General features: G+C 39.9%; 1 protein-coding gene across 2 annotated transcripts in view; it reads right to left on the bottom strand.

Annotated features, from left to right (window-relative positions):
• Positions 1 to 795: 795 nt before the first annotated feature.
• CXXC4 (CXXC finger protein 4) overlaps positions 796 to 16436 on the bottom strand; it is a 160270-nt gene continuing 144629 nt past the window's right edge. The window contains exon 3 of one of the 2 annotated variants that reach the window (XM_088479490.1): positions 796 to 4336. In XM_088479490.1, coding sequence (XP_088335616.1) covers positions 4292 to 4336 — 45 coding nt within the window. In that variant the 3' untranslated portion in view covers positions 796 to 4291. The remainder of the gene's footprint in view (positions 4337 to 16436) is intronic. The other variant, XM_088479491.1, reaches the window with a different exon arrangement.

The following is a 16436-nucleotide window of genomic DNA, read 5'->3' as shown; positions in this document are numbered from 1 at the left end:
AATCTAAAGTTAAAATTAATAAGCTCCTTGGGAAAAAAGCATACATGTAATTACAGGATTCTGAAGACGATGGTTTTCTCATAAGCACGTTAACTTCAGATGTGGGTAATGAAAACCCACACAGAAGCCTTGCACATTTTTATATGATTAATTATTTGGTTTGTAATTAATACTTTAGTTACTTTTACGCTGTGCCTATTGCAAAACAGATACCAGAGAACCTTACCTTCAGAGATTTTACAGTAATATTAACTTCTTCAGTTTAAAATCAACTGTGTGTGTGACTCATATGACCAAGCAAAGGTACTTTATTAACTGTGGTGCATACAGTCACCAGATGATAAATGTTATTAAGAGACCTCAGAATCACTATGAGGACTCAATTGTCAGTACTCAAGGTGCTAACATGAAAGAACAGATCATACACAAAATACACTACCCTACTAACCCGTCCAGTTTTAGAAGTCAGGAAATGCTACTAGTAGTGATCTTCTATAATTGGTTCACAGTGTGTTTAACTCAAAGTGAATGCAGGTAAGAGTAATGCACCCACACCAGTTAATTAGATGACTGAATCAACAGACAGTTATACTACACACACACACACACACACTATTTGATATAAACTCTCTAAATTAATAATATGGTTGTATGATAAACTGATTCAAGGAAAAATGTTGAAAGCATTACAGGAGACACTGTACTTTAGGAGTAGTTGTGTACTAATTATTTATTATTTATAGTCATGTAATTTGGGTATTTTTGAAAAAAAATAAAAAACCACTGAGACAGAAATTAGTTTTTTTTAGATAAATGCAGATATTTTGAATACTAAAGTCCTTTATTTAACAACACAGAAATGTCACAAAAACAACTTTACCGGGCAACTGAATGTGTATTTTTTTACAGTTTTGTACATGCCCCATAGGTGATTTTTTTTTCTCATAAATACACTGTTTTCCAAAACTGTTTTTTATCCATAACTGCACAAGCATACATACACCTTACACATATATCTGTTAGAAAATGTAATAGATAACAGCACAGTTCAGAAGTAGAGAACATTGTGAAGAGAGTACATATCTGTTGGCCATAAATTAAATGTTTAACCAAAAAAAAAACTTTGTTCCCTTGATTTTTTTTAATGTGGTGTAATCATTCTAACATCCAGTAGGAGCTGTCTTTTATTCGCTAGGAACATAGTAGATCTCAGTGTGAGACTGCCAAATTTAATAACAAACAAAATCTGGAACAGTTAGTTGCTACATGGAACCAACTGTTTCAAATCACTATGCATCTAGCCATGATCAAAGACCTACTACTGTTTTTTGCTGAAGATATTCGACCCTAAATGGTATGTTCATTTAACACAGTTCTTTCCTCATTATCTGATTACAGATGTAACCAATATAAATATTTGTATTCTTTTGAATTAATTGTGAGAGTTACATGCCAAGATTTTGAAACACAAGTAAGCTTATTTTACTATTTTATGATGCTAAAAAAAAATGTAATGTTCATTATCACGTTTTCTTTTTGGTGCATGTTGATAATAGCATTTTAGTACAGTCTGTAGCTTTATTTTTAATGTACATTATAACAGAACAGTAAACATTACTAGAGATGAGCGAAGCAAACTAAATTTGCAATGGAACGGGTCATTTTGTTGAGATGCGTAGATCCTGTAAAATAAACTTTAGTTTTGTTTCTTCTTTGCAAAATGACCATTTCACACTATACATTTTACATTTCATGTTGTTTAATACCTTTAAACAAAGCTGAGTGATAATTGGCAGTTAATTATGATCTGTGGTGTGGTTGAGGAGTAATAAGGGACAAGACCGGGGGAAACAAAAATGGGGAATTTTAAGCAGAACAAAAATGGAGAATTCTAAACTAAATTCTGTCAGAGAAACGTGCAAAATGCAATACCCAAATACAAAATGTGGTGAACAGTTTTGATATTTTCGCTCATCTCTATATTGACTTTCCATTTTAAAACAAAATTTATTGAAATAAAAACTATAAAGTAATTTAAAATAATTTTTACTTAGAAAATCTCCAATACACACACTGTCTCTTTTAAACAACTACTAAAACATAAACTCTAGATTTATAACATTTTAGAAATTTAGTTTCACTAAAATATAAATACATTTAAAAAGAATTATCTCCAAAGGGACACACTTAAAAGGAAATAAACCTTCTTTTCTTCATTTTCTGCATTGTTTTCATTGCTTCAATTGGATTGGACATGTAGGCAGCACAATTACAATATATAGATCAATCAGTTCTAAAAACAAAAAAAACACACCAAGACATGCAACATTAGGGTATCAGACAGTGAGTACATTGTTAAGAATAATTTTGTAGATATTGTACACCTAATGTAGCTTGAACAGAATCATTTAACATCTCTGATAGAGCAAGTACAAATTTCCAGGAGGCAAAAAAAGTTACCAGCAAAAGTGCAAATAAGGCTTTACTTGTGTTTGATCACTATTTGTGTATAAATACATCTAAGAAGCATCTGGTATTGGATAAACAGAAAAAAATATCATTGTGATTGGCAAAGATAATGTCTAAATGTATGATGCCGTTTAATAGCTTGGATGGCTATATAAAATATTTTATATCTATTCATTTAAAACATTACAAAAACACAAAAATGAAAACATACAAGACACACCTGTAAGATACATAGAATAGCTAAAACATTATTCAAAATATTAATTTTCTGGAGAGGCTTTAAGATCGGTGCTGTTCAGTAGAAATTTCCAGAAAAAAAAATCATAAATTGAAAATTTGAATGAAATGTCAGAATTAAATTGAAAACTGTACGCCATTTTCTAAAAATAAAGCAATATGGTATAAGCAGTTCCAGACTTGCAGTGGTAACATTTACAAGGCCAGCACTGTCACACCTACTCTATGATGGCGGTTTTCAATGGGAATCAAAAATATTTATAAAAAGCCTTTATGGGATCTCAATAGATTATTTCAAAGGTTTAGTATTGTGTGAGTAATACATTAGCTGCACTATATATGGTAGATGGAGATTTATGTAACAACTTAGCTTATTTAAATGATCAATTGGGGTCCTTCTAACCTATGTACATTACACTGCGAATGTCTGGAGTTGCCCATCTGTATTTGAGATGACATATATACAGAAATATATGTATGTTTTACTTGTCATTACAGTGAGAATGCATTTATATTTTACAGCGTTTACAGTTACTATAGAAAAAAACCTAACCAGAAGGCATGTACTCAGTTACATGGTCACAGGACACTTCTGTTTCCCTGAACAAATAATTCAAAAGACTGGTCCTATTGGACAAACTACAATACCATATTCTGCTTTTACACTGGTCTACAATGCAGTGAAAAGTGGGCCATCTGTGGTAAGTGCTTCTGAGTAATATACATTTTAATAATACAAATGCTCACCCACATAGAATGTTTTGCTTGGTTTGTGCCTTGGATAAATAAAAGAGAGGAGGCCCTCTGATACAGGGGGACAGTGCCATAACTGGCGGATGACACTCTCCCTACAGTTAATTCATTTCACAATAGTTATTGGATGAATTATGTTTCCACCTTGTAGAATTACAGATCAAATCGCTGGGAATGTATGCATGGCAAAACAAATCAAAAATTAAAAAAAGGAATAGTAAAAAAAAACTAAAAAAAACAAAAAACAAAGACAGTGCTGTTGCTGCTGTGACTAACCAGCTGGCAAAATAATTTTTAAAGCTATAATTTATTGCTCCAGATTTAAGTTGCAGAACCACACTGCTGCTTACAAACTGTTAATCTTCATACAGATGCTCAGACATGATTGTCTCCATGTGTCTAAACGCACAAAATACAAGCTGCTATCTGTACAGTTTACAGTACTGAAACACATATTTGGAAATTAAGAATAGATATGTTATTTTTTTTTTTAAAGATACATCATATTACAGCAGGGGTTTACCCAAATCCTTTCTTTGCAGTCACTTTAAAGTAGACAACAATTTCACTGTTAATTATAGCTAAAATACATTAAAGAAAGAACCCGGTGTACTAAATGTAAGTAAACCAGCCAGGCTCCAGTGATTTTTTTTCTTTGATTTTTTTTTTTCTTTTTAACATTATTCATATTTTTTTCTTTTGAGGAAACCCCTGTACACAAATGAAAATAGTGTCTCAGCATATTCTTCAGTCACAGACTTTGCAGTTCCCAAAACAAGACCAGTACTTGTCAATCACTTCAGAGTGCCTTGAAAATAAGATATACATCTGCTTAAAAGAACCATCGGAAGGCTTCAGCGCTGGGGACTGGTGTTCTCTGCAAATAAGAGGAAATATATGTTATTATGCCATGATTATGACTTCATTCATTAAGAAAAAATATATGTTATTATGATATTATGACTTTATTCATTATAAATGTCATCTTTTCATGTCAAAATTAGATAAACATATAGCTAAATTAACACAAAAATTAAAAATTTTGTTAAAATCTGTTTGACTATATGATCACACTTTTGATTTTTTCATTCTCTCAGCACTGATAAAGTCACATTGGCTACAGACTTATTTGAAAATGAATGAATATTAAAATAATTTCTCTTTGTTTTATCAGTTTCCCCTATACTGTCAACCACCAGTTTGAATGAGTGTTACAGATTATTGTGCTTGTGCATAAGTTTTTTTATCACTTAGGAGAGGTGAGGTGTTAATAATCTAGTAGCACAAGTTGTTGTCATCCAAATATATATATATATATATATATATATATACTTACATACCATACAATCCTCCAGCACTCCAATATCAAGAGGCATATAGCCTATCTCGCTCCGGTGCCCTCCTTATGGGGTCAGTGGCCCTAATCCATATAGTCCATTATGAAAGGCGGCACTCAGAGATTTATAAATCCAAATACCCTCACCAGAGGGATTTATTAGTGCAGGTCAAAGTTTGGGGTTCTTTCACCCCTTCCATGTTGTCCTGAGGAAGGGGTGAAAGACCCCGAAATGTTGACCTGCACTAATAAATTCCTCTGGTGAGGGTATTTGAATTTATAAGTCTCTGAGTGCTGCCTTTCATTAAGGACTATATATAGTGCATTATCCATTAAAATTTATTTGCAAGCTGGTAAAATCAACCAATATATGCGTACCATCACAGAAGTTTTCAATGTCAAAACATGTAGGGGAGTGGCCTGCACACACAGATGATCTGACCTGAAAAGATACCTGGCTTCTTTGTAAAATCTCAAAATTCAAACAAAATATTTGATATGCTGATGTTGATGTTCTTTGTGGTACGCAAACATTGGTTGATTTACCTGCTTGCAAATACATTTTATTGCATAATGCACTATGTGGCACCCTCCTCCATTCTTTTGAATTCTAGATACTTGCTTATCCTGAAGTGCGTTTGGGTAAAGGGGAAGATGCAGACCTAATGTGAAAGGTTTTACTGTCTGTAGAAGAAAGCTGAGCTCACAGCATTCCGGGACTGTTTGTGATAAGCATCTACTTTGTGTCTTATTGTTCCACTATTTAATGTGGAAAGGACTGGTAAAAGCACACCAATAATTGTAGAGAGAGAGAGAATCCTTCCCTCTCATACAAGAAAAGATCACATGTGCTGGGGTGCTTCCTGAAGGGCCACCCCAATATAGTCCAAAACATAAAATGAACACAGGTATGGACAGAGTCTGGTGCGCACAATATGAGCAGCTTAACACTTCTCTAAGAATCAACATATAACACACAATATCACCACATAACATGATGATGATATTGTATGTTATAGTCCAAAACATAAGTATTGTACCTCCAAAATGGAGGAAATGAGGGAACTCACCAGACTTCAACGGTAAGTTGAAGTCACTGACATGAAAGTAAAACTGTATTTTACATATATATATAAAGGTATACGTTCGGCATCCTGGCGGTCGGGATGCCAACGCTTACATTATCGGCGCCAGAATACAGACGCCGGTCAGAATCCCCTTGCTGGCATCCCGACCGCCGGGGGGAGGGTTAAGTTTAGGGGTTAGGCACTAGGGGGAGGTTTAGGGTGCGAGGAGGGGGAGGTTAGATTAAGGCACTAGCGGGGTTAGGCACCAATGAGGAAGGGTTAGGGTAGGGAGAGGGGAATGGTTAGCATACCGACCAACATGTCTCAGTATGTTAACCTTGTCTGGATCCGGGCGTCGGGATTCTGACCACCAGGATCCCGACCGCCATGATCTCAACTGTCTGTATTTCATACCGATTCCTATATACATATATATAATATATATATATACATACATACACAAGGCAGCAGTCAGCGGCACTGAAGCTGACTTTTTAAACAAAACAATATACACAGAATCGTCCTATCATATATATAAAATGTAACAATCTCCAAAAAGAAGAAAAGCATAACTGCAATCCTGCTTGCCGTTATGTTTCTCTGACGAGAGCCTTCCTTCTAGATACTGCTGTTTTTGTTTACACCAAGTGCACCACAGCTATTCACATTTATATACTGGAGTCCTGCTAACTTGTGGATTTTTTATATATATATATATATATATATACAAAGGTTGAGTCTCCCATATCCAAATATTCCGAAATACAGATTTTTTTTTTTAGCATGACTGAGATAGTGGAACTTTTACTTTTTGATGGTTCAGTGTACACAAACTTTGTTTAAGGCACAAAATTATTACAAACTATAGTATAATATAACCTTCAGACTGTGTGTATTATGGTGTATATGAAACATACATGAATTTCATGTATGTAGACAAACTTTGTTTGAGCCACAAAATTATTGAAAATATTGTACAAAATTACCTGCAGGCTGTGTGTATAAGGTGTATATAAAACATAAATGAATTCTGTGTTTAGATTTGGGTCCCTTTCCCAAGATATTTAATTATGGTATTTAGATATTCTAAAAAACAGAATATTCCGATATCCAAAATACCCCTGGTCCCAAGCATTTTGGATATGGGAGACTCAACCTGTATATATATTGTATATATTCTCATGTACATATTAACGATCACATCTTTTAAATAAGAAATTAAATTGGAAATTTTTGCAGATACAGCACCTGTATTCACTTTATAAAAATATGAAAATACAAATTTAGCTACTTTTTGAAAAGGCTAACCTAAAATACATAGCACAAAAAAAACATCTTTATGTTTGTAAAAGAAAAACCCCAAACAAGCAAAACAAAAAAACAACACAGCAGATCCATTCTCAATCGGAAGTAAACCAAGGCTAGTAATATAAAAAGCAACAAATGAACTTTTTCATGTTGATCATTGAACTTTACGCTGTATTACTCCTGTTTTACAACACTATGGAATGAAAATCAAACATAATAAAATAGCTTCTAGTTCAAATTAGGTAAAAAATACAACTGCAGCATTAGCAACTTGTTAAAATCGTGCATGTCTCCACCTAAAAAGATTTTTTTTTTACTTTGGGTGGAGCTACATAAGTTTTCCATTAATACAGAATATTATGTACTTGGATTTATGGATCTCATAGTTGCTGCAAGCCACATGCTGTGAACAGACAATGGTCCTCATTCAGAGGCGCTCGCTCTGAATGAGGGCGGCCTCTTGACTTTTCAAGTGCGGCCTCCTGGTCGCTAGCTAAGCTGTGGGTTACCACCCACAGCTTTAGCGACTGACCTGGTTGATGGTCGCGATGGTCTTGACCATCGCGACCATCGGGGCTTGCGACAAGACCTTAAGGTTGGTTCTCAGCAACCGCAAGCCCCAGGGAGCTTCCTGCTCTAATCGAGCAGGAAGCTCCCTACTGACATCACTGCTGATGTCAGTGTGGCCGCCCACAAAACGGCAGGCGTTCCTTAAGGAACGTCTCCGTTTGTGAAACCACCCCCCCGCCACGCCTATAAAAAGGGTTGAGCTGTCGATCAACATCGACAGCTGCCCCTTTTGTAGTGAGCTCCCGATCGAGATAATTTCTCTCTCGCTCCGGGGCTTGCGCACACGCAGTGCGGCCGCTGTGCGTGCGCAGGGCCTAAACATCGACCCGCTTGCGAGCGCTCAAGGCTTGCAACCGGGTCTGAATGAGGTCCAATGTGCCTTGTGTATGAGTAAGCTGGCTTTTATCATGAGACAGCGAACTGTCCATTGATAGACCCAATGTATTAACAAGAAGTGCAAAGGCAGACTGCAACAGGTGTTGAGGATCCACTAAACTCCTGGTAAGTAATATTGGGGCAGATGTATGAAGCTCTCGGAAGTGATAAAGTGGAGAGTGATAAACGACCAGCTACTCAGTTCCCAACCGTCATTTTTCAAACACAGCAGTCTATTTACTAGGCAGTGTTAGGAGACAGAGTGAAAAGTGATAAGAAAGTGATAAGGTGCCAGCCAATCAGCTCCCAACTGTCATTTTCAAACACAGCCTGTGAGATGACAGTTGGGAGCTGATTGGCTGGCACCTTACCACTTTCTTATCACTTTTCACTCTGTCTCCTAACACTGCTTAGTAAATAGACCCCACAGCCTGTAACATGACAGTTGGGAGCTGATTGGTTGATTGTTTATAACTCTGCACTTTATCACTTCCCAGAGCTTCATACAACTGCCCCATTATGCATTAATGTTTAATCCATGGAATAGCACAAACTGTAATTTTCAGTTTTGTGTGGAATTAGTCATTAAATGGAAACTATCGGCTAAAATTATAATTGGCCAAATTTGTAGTAAAGATGTATTACCAGATAAAATAGTAATACTTTATTACTATACGACAGATTGTTTTTAGTACTTAAAATAATAAAAATGGGTGTTTCTTTTAACACTCCCTTTCCTTATTACTACTGTATGGGTCATGCAGTATATAAGTGCCCAGTCTCACCCAGGTTGTGGTGAGACTGGGACCCATTTCTCCACTTAATATGCTATGTGCTGACAATTTTAGAGAAAGCAGCACATGACTACCAGTCTGAAAGCCCACCCACACCATTACCTGGGATAGAGCCAGTAGCGGATTTACCGATAGGCAACACAAGCAGTTGCCTAGGGTCCGGCGAGTCCCAGGGGACCCGCCGACAAGGCTGTACAATGGAGTGCCCCGGCAGGCTGTCAGTGCATTGATTTGACGGCTGCTGGGTGCTGGCTCCGCCTCCAACTCACTGGTGTGTAGAGGAGTGAAGAATCCCAAGCTAACACTGGTGTGTAGAGGAGTGAAGAATCCCAAGCTAACACTGCTCGAGTCTGCTGCTTTCAGGCGGGGCAGTGGTTTGGACGGAGCCACCAGTGCTGATGTGGAGTTGGGGGCGGGTTCAGCAATGCATTGTGTCCATCACATTTAGCCCCGCCCCCAGCATGGAGTGACAGTGGAAGATGAGGGACCCTCCATGCATCTACACCTGGCCACACTACAGTAAGTAACCTGTGCTCCCCCTCCTCCCCTCTGTGCTTCCTGTCTCAGCACCTCTGTTCTTCCATTATATGCCTGACTGTCTCCACCAGTCTGTGTGTATGTCTCCATGTCACCCTCCCCCCACCAGCAGTGTGTATGTTTCCATGTCTCCCCCCACCAACATGGTGTATGTCTCCATGTCTCCCCCCTACCAGCAGTGTGCATGTCTCCATGTCCCCCTCCCCCCACTAGCAGTGTGTATGTCTCCATGTCCCCCTCCCCCGACCAGCAATGTGTACGTCTTCATGTCCCCTCTGCCCTGTTCCTTATTCCGCTACCCCCTTTCTTCTTTCATTTGTCCCTTCTTTACCCCTTTCCTTCTGCCTCCTTTTCTACTGAAGGCGATGGAGTCCTGCCGTCATTCTGTACCGAAACCAAACAGCACAGGTATTTTGACGGTACTTGTATCACCACATTACCTGTTCTTTCAGTAGATTAAAATTAATTAAAAATGCTTTATTCCTTGCAAAATATTTTTAGTTTATGTAGAATTTTTATTTATTTAGCGCCAATGACGGAACCCGGAAGTGCGGCATGAGAACACTGCGAATGGACGATTAAGCAACTTACAGTGAGTATTAAGCAGGGTAAGCCACGGACCACTCCATTTGCCCTTGAAAAAGTTCCAATTGGGGACAAAACACGTTGGGACCATCAGAACTATACCCATAATTGACTTTTTATCAGGACAACACAGCAAGTATAGCAGCTATTTACTTGCTGCAGTCAAGTGTATATGACAAAAAAATGAGAGTATTTTTTACATTGAGTGTACTCTCACCATTATTCAGATTACTACTATTATCATTTACCTTCTTGCTTTCACATCAACACCCACAGAAGTACGAATCGATAACCAGGGGGACCAGCAGAAGCCGTTTGGTAAGTATTATCCAACTTAATGTACCTAATACCTGCACTAATAGTGTCCGCACCACCCTGATACTGCACCCATTATTTTGAGGTACCCGCGGTGATGTAAAGAGAGGAGGATGTACATAGAACGTGTTTAAAAGAAGAATCACTGGATTTCAACACACTATTCTGGACTTATGCATATTTGAGCAATACTGAAATCACTGCCTACAGATTTTGCCCACCTGACCATAAGAACTATTTGTTTTGGATAAAAACCTGTACATTTAGGACCATTGAAAATCCTGCCTACAGATATTGCCCACCAGCCAAATAGACCCATCAAGGATCAATTACAATCACATATACCTTATGTGGAACATCATGACTAATATAGTTTAATGATACTAGCACAACATCGCCCACAGTGGTGTGCTTATTCTGAAATCAGATCCCTGGATATAGACATAGAATACACCATACATTAAACAAGGAGTTATAGTATACATCCCTATACCATAGAATGCTTACTCTTCCCCCCTTTGTTGCTTGTCTATACAGGAGGTTGGAACAACTCATAGAGCAAGCAGCTAGTGGTATAGTTAGAAGGTCATCCTGAGAGCGCCTACCGACAACCCCTATTGTCCATTGCCATTTACTCACATACTGTACTCTTTCATGCTGTCTTTGCTCTGCTAATGACTGTGGCCTCACTTCCTCCCTGATCACCACATCCTAATCTGGCAGTTTCCTAGGGTGCTCCACTCATGTGGAATGTCATCTAGTGCATCAAGAGACTTTCTCCCAGCCTCCCAGTCTTCAAACCTGCCTTTAACACCCATTTTTTGTATATCATTCTATCTTCCTACCCTTACTGCTAACTCTGCAGTCTCTGCCCTCTTCTACACTGTCCTCTTCTCCCTATTATGTCCATCTATATCCATTGTAAGCAGGTCCAAAGAGGGCCTTCTTTCCCCCCCTTTGTCTTCTCTGCATAAGTATGCTAATTGTTTAATGTACTTATGTATTTATGTGAAATTGTTAACATGTTTGTTAGTCTGTAGTTAGGAAACTTATTGCCCATTGTATGCCACTTGTTTAGCACTACTGAACCCTTCTGGCATCTTATAAACAAAAAGTAATAAAAATAATATAAGCAGTGAGTATCAGATGTCTCTGCTGAGATGACATGAACTCAGAGAAGAATAAAACCCCTTTCAGATTACAAATGCCGGTTCCGACACAGGATTTTGAACACGGGTCCAACCTGGATACAACCCGCATCACACGCATTCTCGACAGGCAGCTTATTACCGGGTCGGCCACTTCACTGCTCACAGGTGCATTGCTGGTGCTTTGTGATGAGATCACCTCCAAGCTCCAGCTCTTCCTATGCTGTAAACGGGTCCCTGGTCGGATGACCCAGGTTTCCTGTCTACACTGCACCACGACCCGGGTAGATTCCGGGTTCAACACTGGTAACTACCCGGGATCCTGGCTCAACCAGGGTTGTTTAAGGACCCTTGACATAGCAAAATCCTGGGTTGCTGTGCGTTCACCTGCAATAACAGGATTTTTCTGCTAGTCTGAAAGGGGTATAAGAAAAAGTAATTCTGTCCCTTTATTTCTTCCACTTTGTGTCATACTTGCCTTCTCTCCCGAAATGAATCTCAGGTAGTAACCCTGGCAGCCTGGAAGCGCATTCAAATCTTCGGGACCTGCACTGCGTCTGCCTGGCGCCACCCACTTCCCAAGTAAAGTGGGTGGCCCGGCTGCCGATAACGGGATTCGTGCTGAATTAAGGGCCTGATTCAGACCCGCTCGCGAGCGCTAAGCGCTCGCAAGCGGGTCGATGGTGCCCAAGTGCGCATGACGGAGGCGCCTCCATCGTGCGCATGCGCGAGACCCGAATAACGACGCCCAAGCCGTCGTAAAGGGTCTCGCACCAAAGGGGGCGTGCTGTCGATGGTGACTGACAGCACGCCCCCTTTGGTGGGCGTGCTGGGGGCGTGGCTGCCCAGACGGAGGCATTCCCATGGGAACGCCTACCATCTGGGTCCGGCACCACTGACATCACTAGTGATGTCAGTGGGAGTGCATTTGGCTCTGATAGAGCCAAAAGCACTCCTGGGCTTGCGGCAGCGAGACCCTACCGCAGGGTCTCATCGCAAGCCCGATGGTCGCGATGGTCTTGACCATCGCGACCATCATTTTGGCCGCTCACTATAGCTGTGGGTGGTCACCCACAGCTATGCGAGCCAAAAAGGAGCAAGGACGGCCCTGATTCAGAGCGAGCACTCTGTCAGAGCGCCCGGCTCTGAATCAGGGCCTAAGTCACTGTACCCAAAAAATCAGCAAGTATGCTTTGTGTGTGTATCTCTCTCTCTCTCCCTGTATCATCATGTGTTTGTATTTTACCATTGTCTTTCTGTGTCCCTCTCTCTTATTTGGGACTATCCCTTTCTTTCTCTTTGTGTTTCACATTCTTCAGCCTGTCAGGTGGTAACTGAACGCTGTTTCAGAAGAAAGACTGGCTAGTCAGTATGGGTCCTGAGCATTTAACAGCACTCCCTGGAGTTGCCACTGGGAGAGACAGCGTTATGGTCTGAAAACACACTTGTGCAAAACACACCGTAGCCTATTCATCATTACTAAACTTTTCCTGGAGGTATTTAGGTTTAGAACTCACATGGAGTTCTACCTAATTACCAGAGGAATTCATCATTCCTCTTCCCCATAACTATCTATTCCGAAAAGCTGTCATTTTTGCGATGACAGCTTTTCAGGAAATAGATAGTTATCCCTGACTACACTAACTTACCGCAGCTGGAAACAGTGCTACGCATGCGCTGTTAAATTCATTAACCCTGCGCATGCGCAGCACTGCCTACACATGCGGTAAGTTTGTGTCTCCCCCCTCCGCTCACCTGCCCCCCCTCCCCCCCGCTCACCTCCCCCCCTCCCCCCCGCTCACCTCCCCCCCCCTTCAGCACTTACCTGTCCGCGCAGCAGCCTCCGACTCCATCCTGCTGGTCTGTCACATGGTTATTCCCCCCCTGCAGACCACAGTACAGATTAGAAAAAAAAAAAAAAAAGTTTTTTTTTTTTTCTAATCTTTATTGTGTTCTGCTGGGAGAACACAGTGTCCGACCAGCCGCCGGAGCCAGAGGACACACCAGACCGCCGGAGGAAGACGTCGGGGGACCTGTCCAGCTGGAAGCAGGTAAGTTTCACCTGCTATTCGCCACCTCACAGTGGCGGATAGTACCTCCATCAAATTCCGAAACTTCATAATTTTCGGAATTTGATGAATACCATAATTTCCACATCCCCATACTAATGTATGGGGAGTGTGGAAATTAACGCAGGGGGACTTAGCTAGGAGATACGTATCTGTGATATCTCCTGTGCTAAGTGGCTTCATGAATACTAAAATAACGTTATTTAAGGAAAATGTCCTTAAAAACGTTAATTTAGTGTTGATGAATAGGCCCCACAGACTTTGACATACCCCTTTTCCCTTTAAAGAGGGAAGTACCCTGGCACTATGGGGTCTATTCAGCAAGCAAATTCACTTAAATCATGTGGAAATTAAGCTTTCCGCATGATTTAAGTATATCATCTATGCAGGAACGGGTTAACAGAGAACATAACGCAATGTCTACAGCTCTTAACATTTTCTGCTATTCAGGTAGCAGGAAAACATAAAAAAAAAAATCTTTGGCTTACCTTATATAATAATAATAACTATCTGAGAATGGCGTCATATAGGGAAAGTCCTTATTTAAGCCAAAAACTGCAGGGACAGAATGGCTCTTGTCCAATCAGTTCCTTCAGCTGGCTGAAGCTTCGCTCACTCTTTGTCCCTCATTCAGTAACTACATTGCCAGTGTCCCCTGCAGTGTAAACACATGGCTTGGTTTAAAAAAAATCTATATATATATATATATATATATATATATGTACATTATACAGTATATAGCACTTCACAGCACTTGTCAGCCTTGCTCCATCTCTCACATGCTCCTCCATGGAAAGTTCACCAGGGAGACGGAGGAGAATGTGGGGGATGAAGCAATATGAATGTAAGGCTGACAAGAGCTGGGAAGTGCTATATATAGTGTACATATAAATATATACATTATAAATATAGGATGTAGTAATGAGACCTGAAGGGGGAAGCCCAACAAGGGACTTAAGATAGACGTCAAAATACCCATGATTATCTTAATCCCGACGCCGGAATCCAGAAGGACGTCAGTCCGAACGAAGTGGGACCGGGGAGCCCTTAGCTGTTAGCCGTGGGGGGAGGAGAGTTAGGTTTAGGTAGCATAGCGGGTTTAGCGTTAGGTTTTTTGGGGGGAGGTTAGGCACCCCTAGGGGGGAGGGCTAGGGTTAGGCACCAATGGGGGGTGTTAGGGTTATTAACTAAAGGGGAAGGTTTAGGCACGAAGGCGGGAAACTTAGGTTTAGGCACTAACGGGGAGGATTAGGATGCAGGTTGGGTTAGGCTACAAGAAGGGAGGGTTAGGGGGTGAAGGTGGAGTGTAAGTATACTTACCCAACCCCTGTCGGGATACCAACCATCGGGATGCCGCTGTCGGTATTTTGACAGGAGGCATCCTGACAGCCGGGATTACATACCGATTCCTATAAATATATACATATATATATATATATATATATATACAGTATATATACTATATATATATATATACATATACAGTGTATATATATATATATATATATATATATATATATATATATATACAGTGTATGTATATATATATATATATATATATATATATATATAAATATATATATACAGTCAGGTCCATAAATATTGGGACATTGACAGAATTTTCAGATTTTGGCCTCTATTCACCACCACAATGGTTTTGAAATGAAACAAACAAGATGTGCTTTAACTGCAGACTTTCAGATTTAATTTGAGGGTAATTACATCCAAATCGGGTGAACGGTGTAGGAATTACAACAGTTTCAATATGTGCCTCCCAGTTTTTAAGGGGCCAAAAGTAATGGGACTATCAACTCAAAAGCTATTTCATGGACAGGTGTGGGCTATTCCCTCATTATTTCATTATCAATTAAGCAAGTAAAAGGTCTGGAGTTGATTCTAGGTGTGACATTTGCATTTGGAATCAGTTGCTGTCAACTCTCAATATGAGATCCAAAGAGCTGTCACTATCAGTGAAGCAAGCCATCATTGTGCTGAAAAATCAAAACAAACCCATCAGAGAGATAGCAAAAACATTAGGTGTGGCCAAATCAACTGTTTATAACATTCTTAAAAAGAAAGAACGCACCAGAGATGTCAGCAACACCAAAAGACCCGGAAGACAACGGAAAACAACTGTGGTGGATGACAAAAGAATTATTTCCCTGGTGAAGAAAAACCCCTTCACAACAGTTGGCCAAATCAAGAACACTCTCCAGGAGGTAGATGTATATGTGTCAAAGTCAACAATCAAGAGAAGACTTCACAAGAGTGAATATAGAGGGTTAACCACAAGATGTAAACCATTGGTGAGCCACAAAAACAGGAAGACCAGATTAGAGTTTGCCAAACAACATCTAAAAAAGCCATTACAGTTCTGGAACAACATCCTATGGACAGATGAGACAAAGATCAACTTGTACCAGAGTGATGGGAAGAGAAGAGAAGGAAAGGAACTGCTCATGATCCAAAACATACCACCTCATCAGTGTAGCATGGTGGTGGTAGTGTCATGGTGTGGGCATGTATGGCTGCCAATGGAACTGGTTCCCTTGTATTTATTGATGATGTGACTGCTGATAAAAGCAGCAGAATTAATTCTGAAGTGTTTCGGGCAATATAATATGCTCATATTCAGTCAAATGCTTCAGAACTCATTGGACGGCGCTTCATAGTGCAGATGGACAATGACCCGAAGCATACTGCAAAAGCAACCAAAGAGTTTTTTAAGGCTAAAAAGTGGAAAGTTATGCAATGGCCAAGTCAATCCCCTGACCTGAATCCGATTGAGCATGCATTTCACTTGATGAAGACAAAACTGAAGGGAAAATGCCCCAAGAACAAGCAGGAACTGAAGACATTTGCAGTAGAGGCCT

Source organism: Taudactylus pleione, unplaced genomic scaffold, assembly GCF_031769625.1.
Source record: "Taudactylus pleione unplaced genomic scaffold, aTauple2 ptg000236l, whole genome shotgun sequence".
Classification (NCBI taxonomy): Eukaryota; Metazoa; Chordata; class Amphibia; order Anura; family Myobatrachidae; genus Taudactylus; species Taudactylus pleione.
Note: the sequence above shows the minus strand (reverse complement) of the source record. Positions and strands in the feature narration are given on the sequence as shown.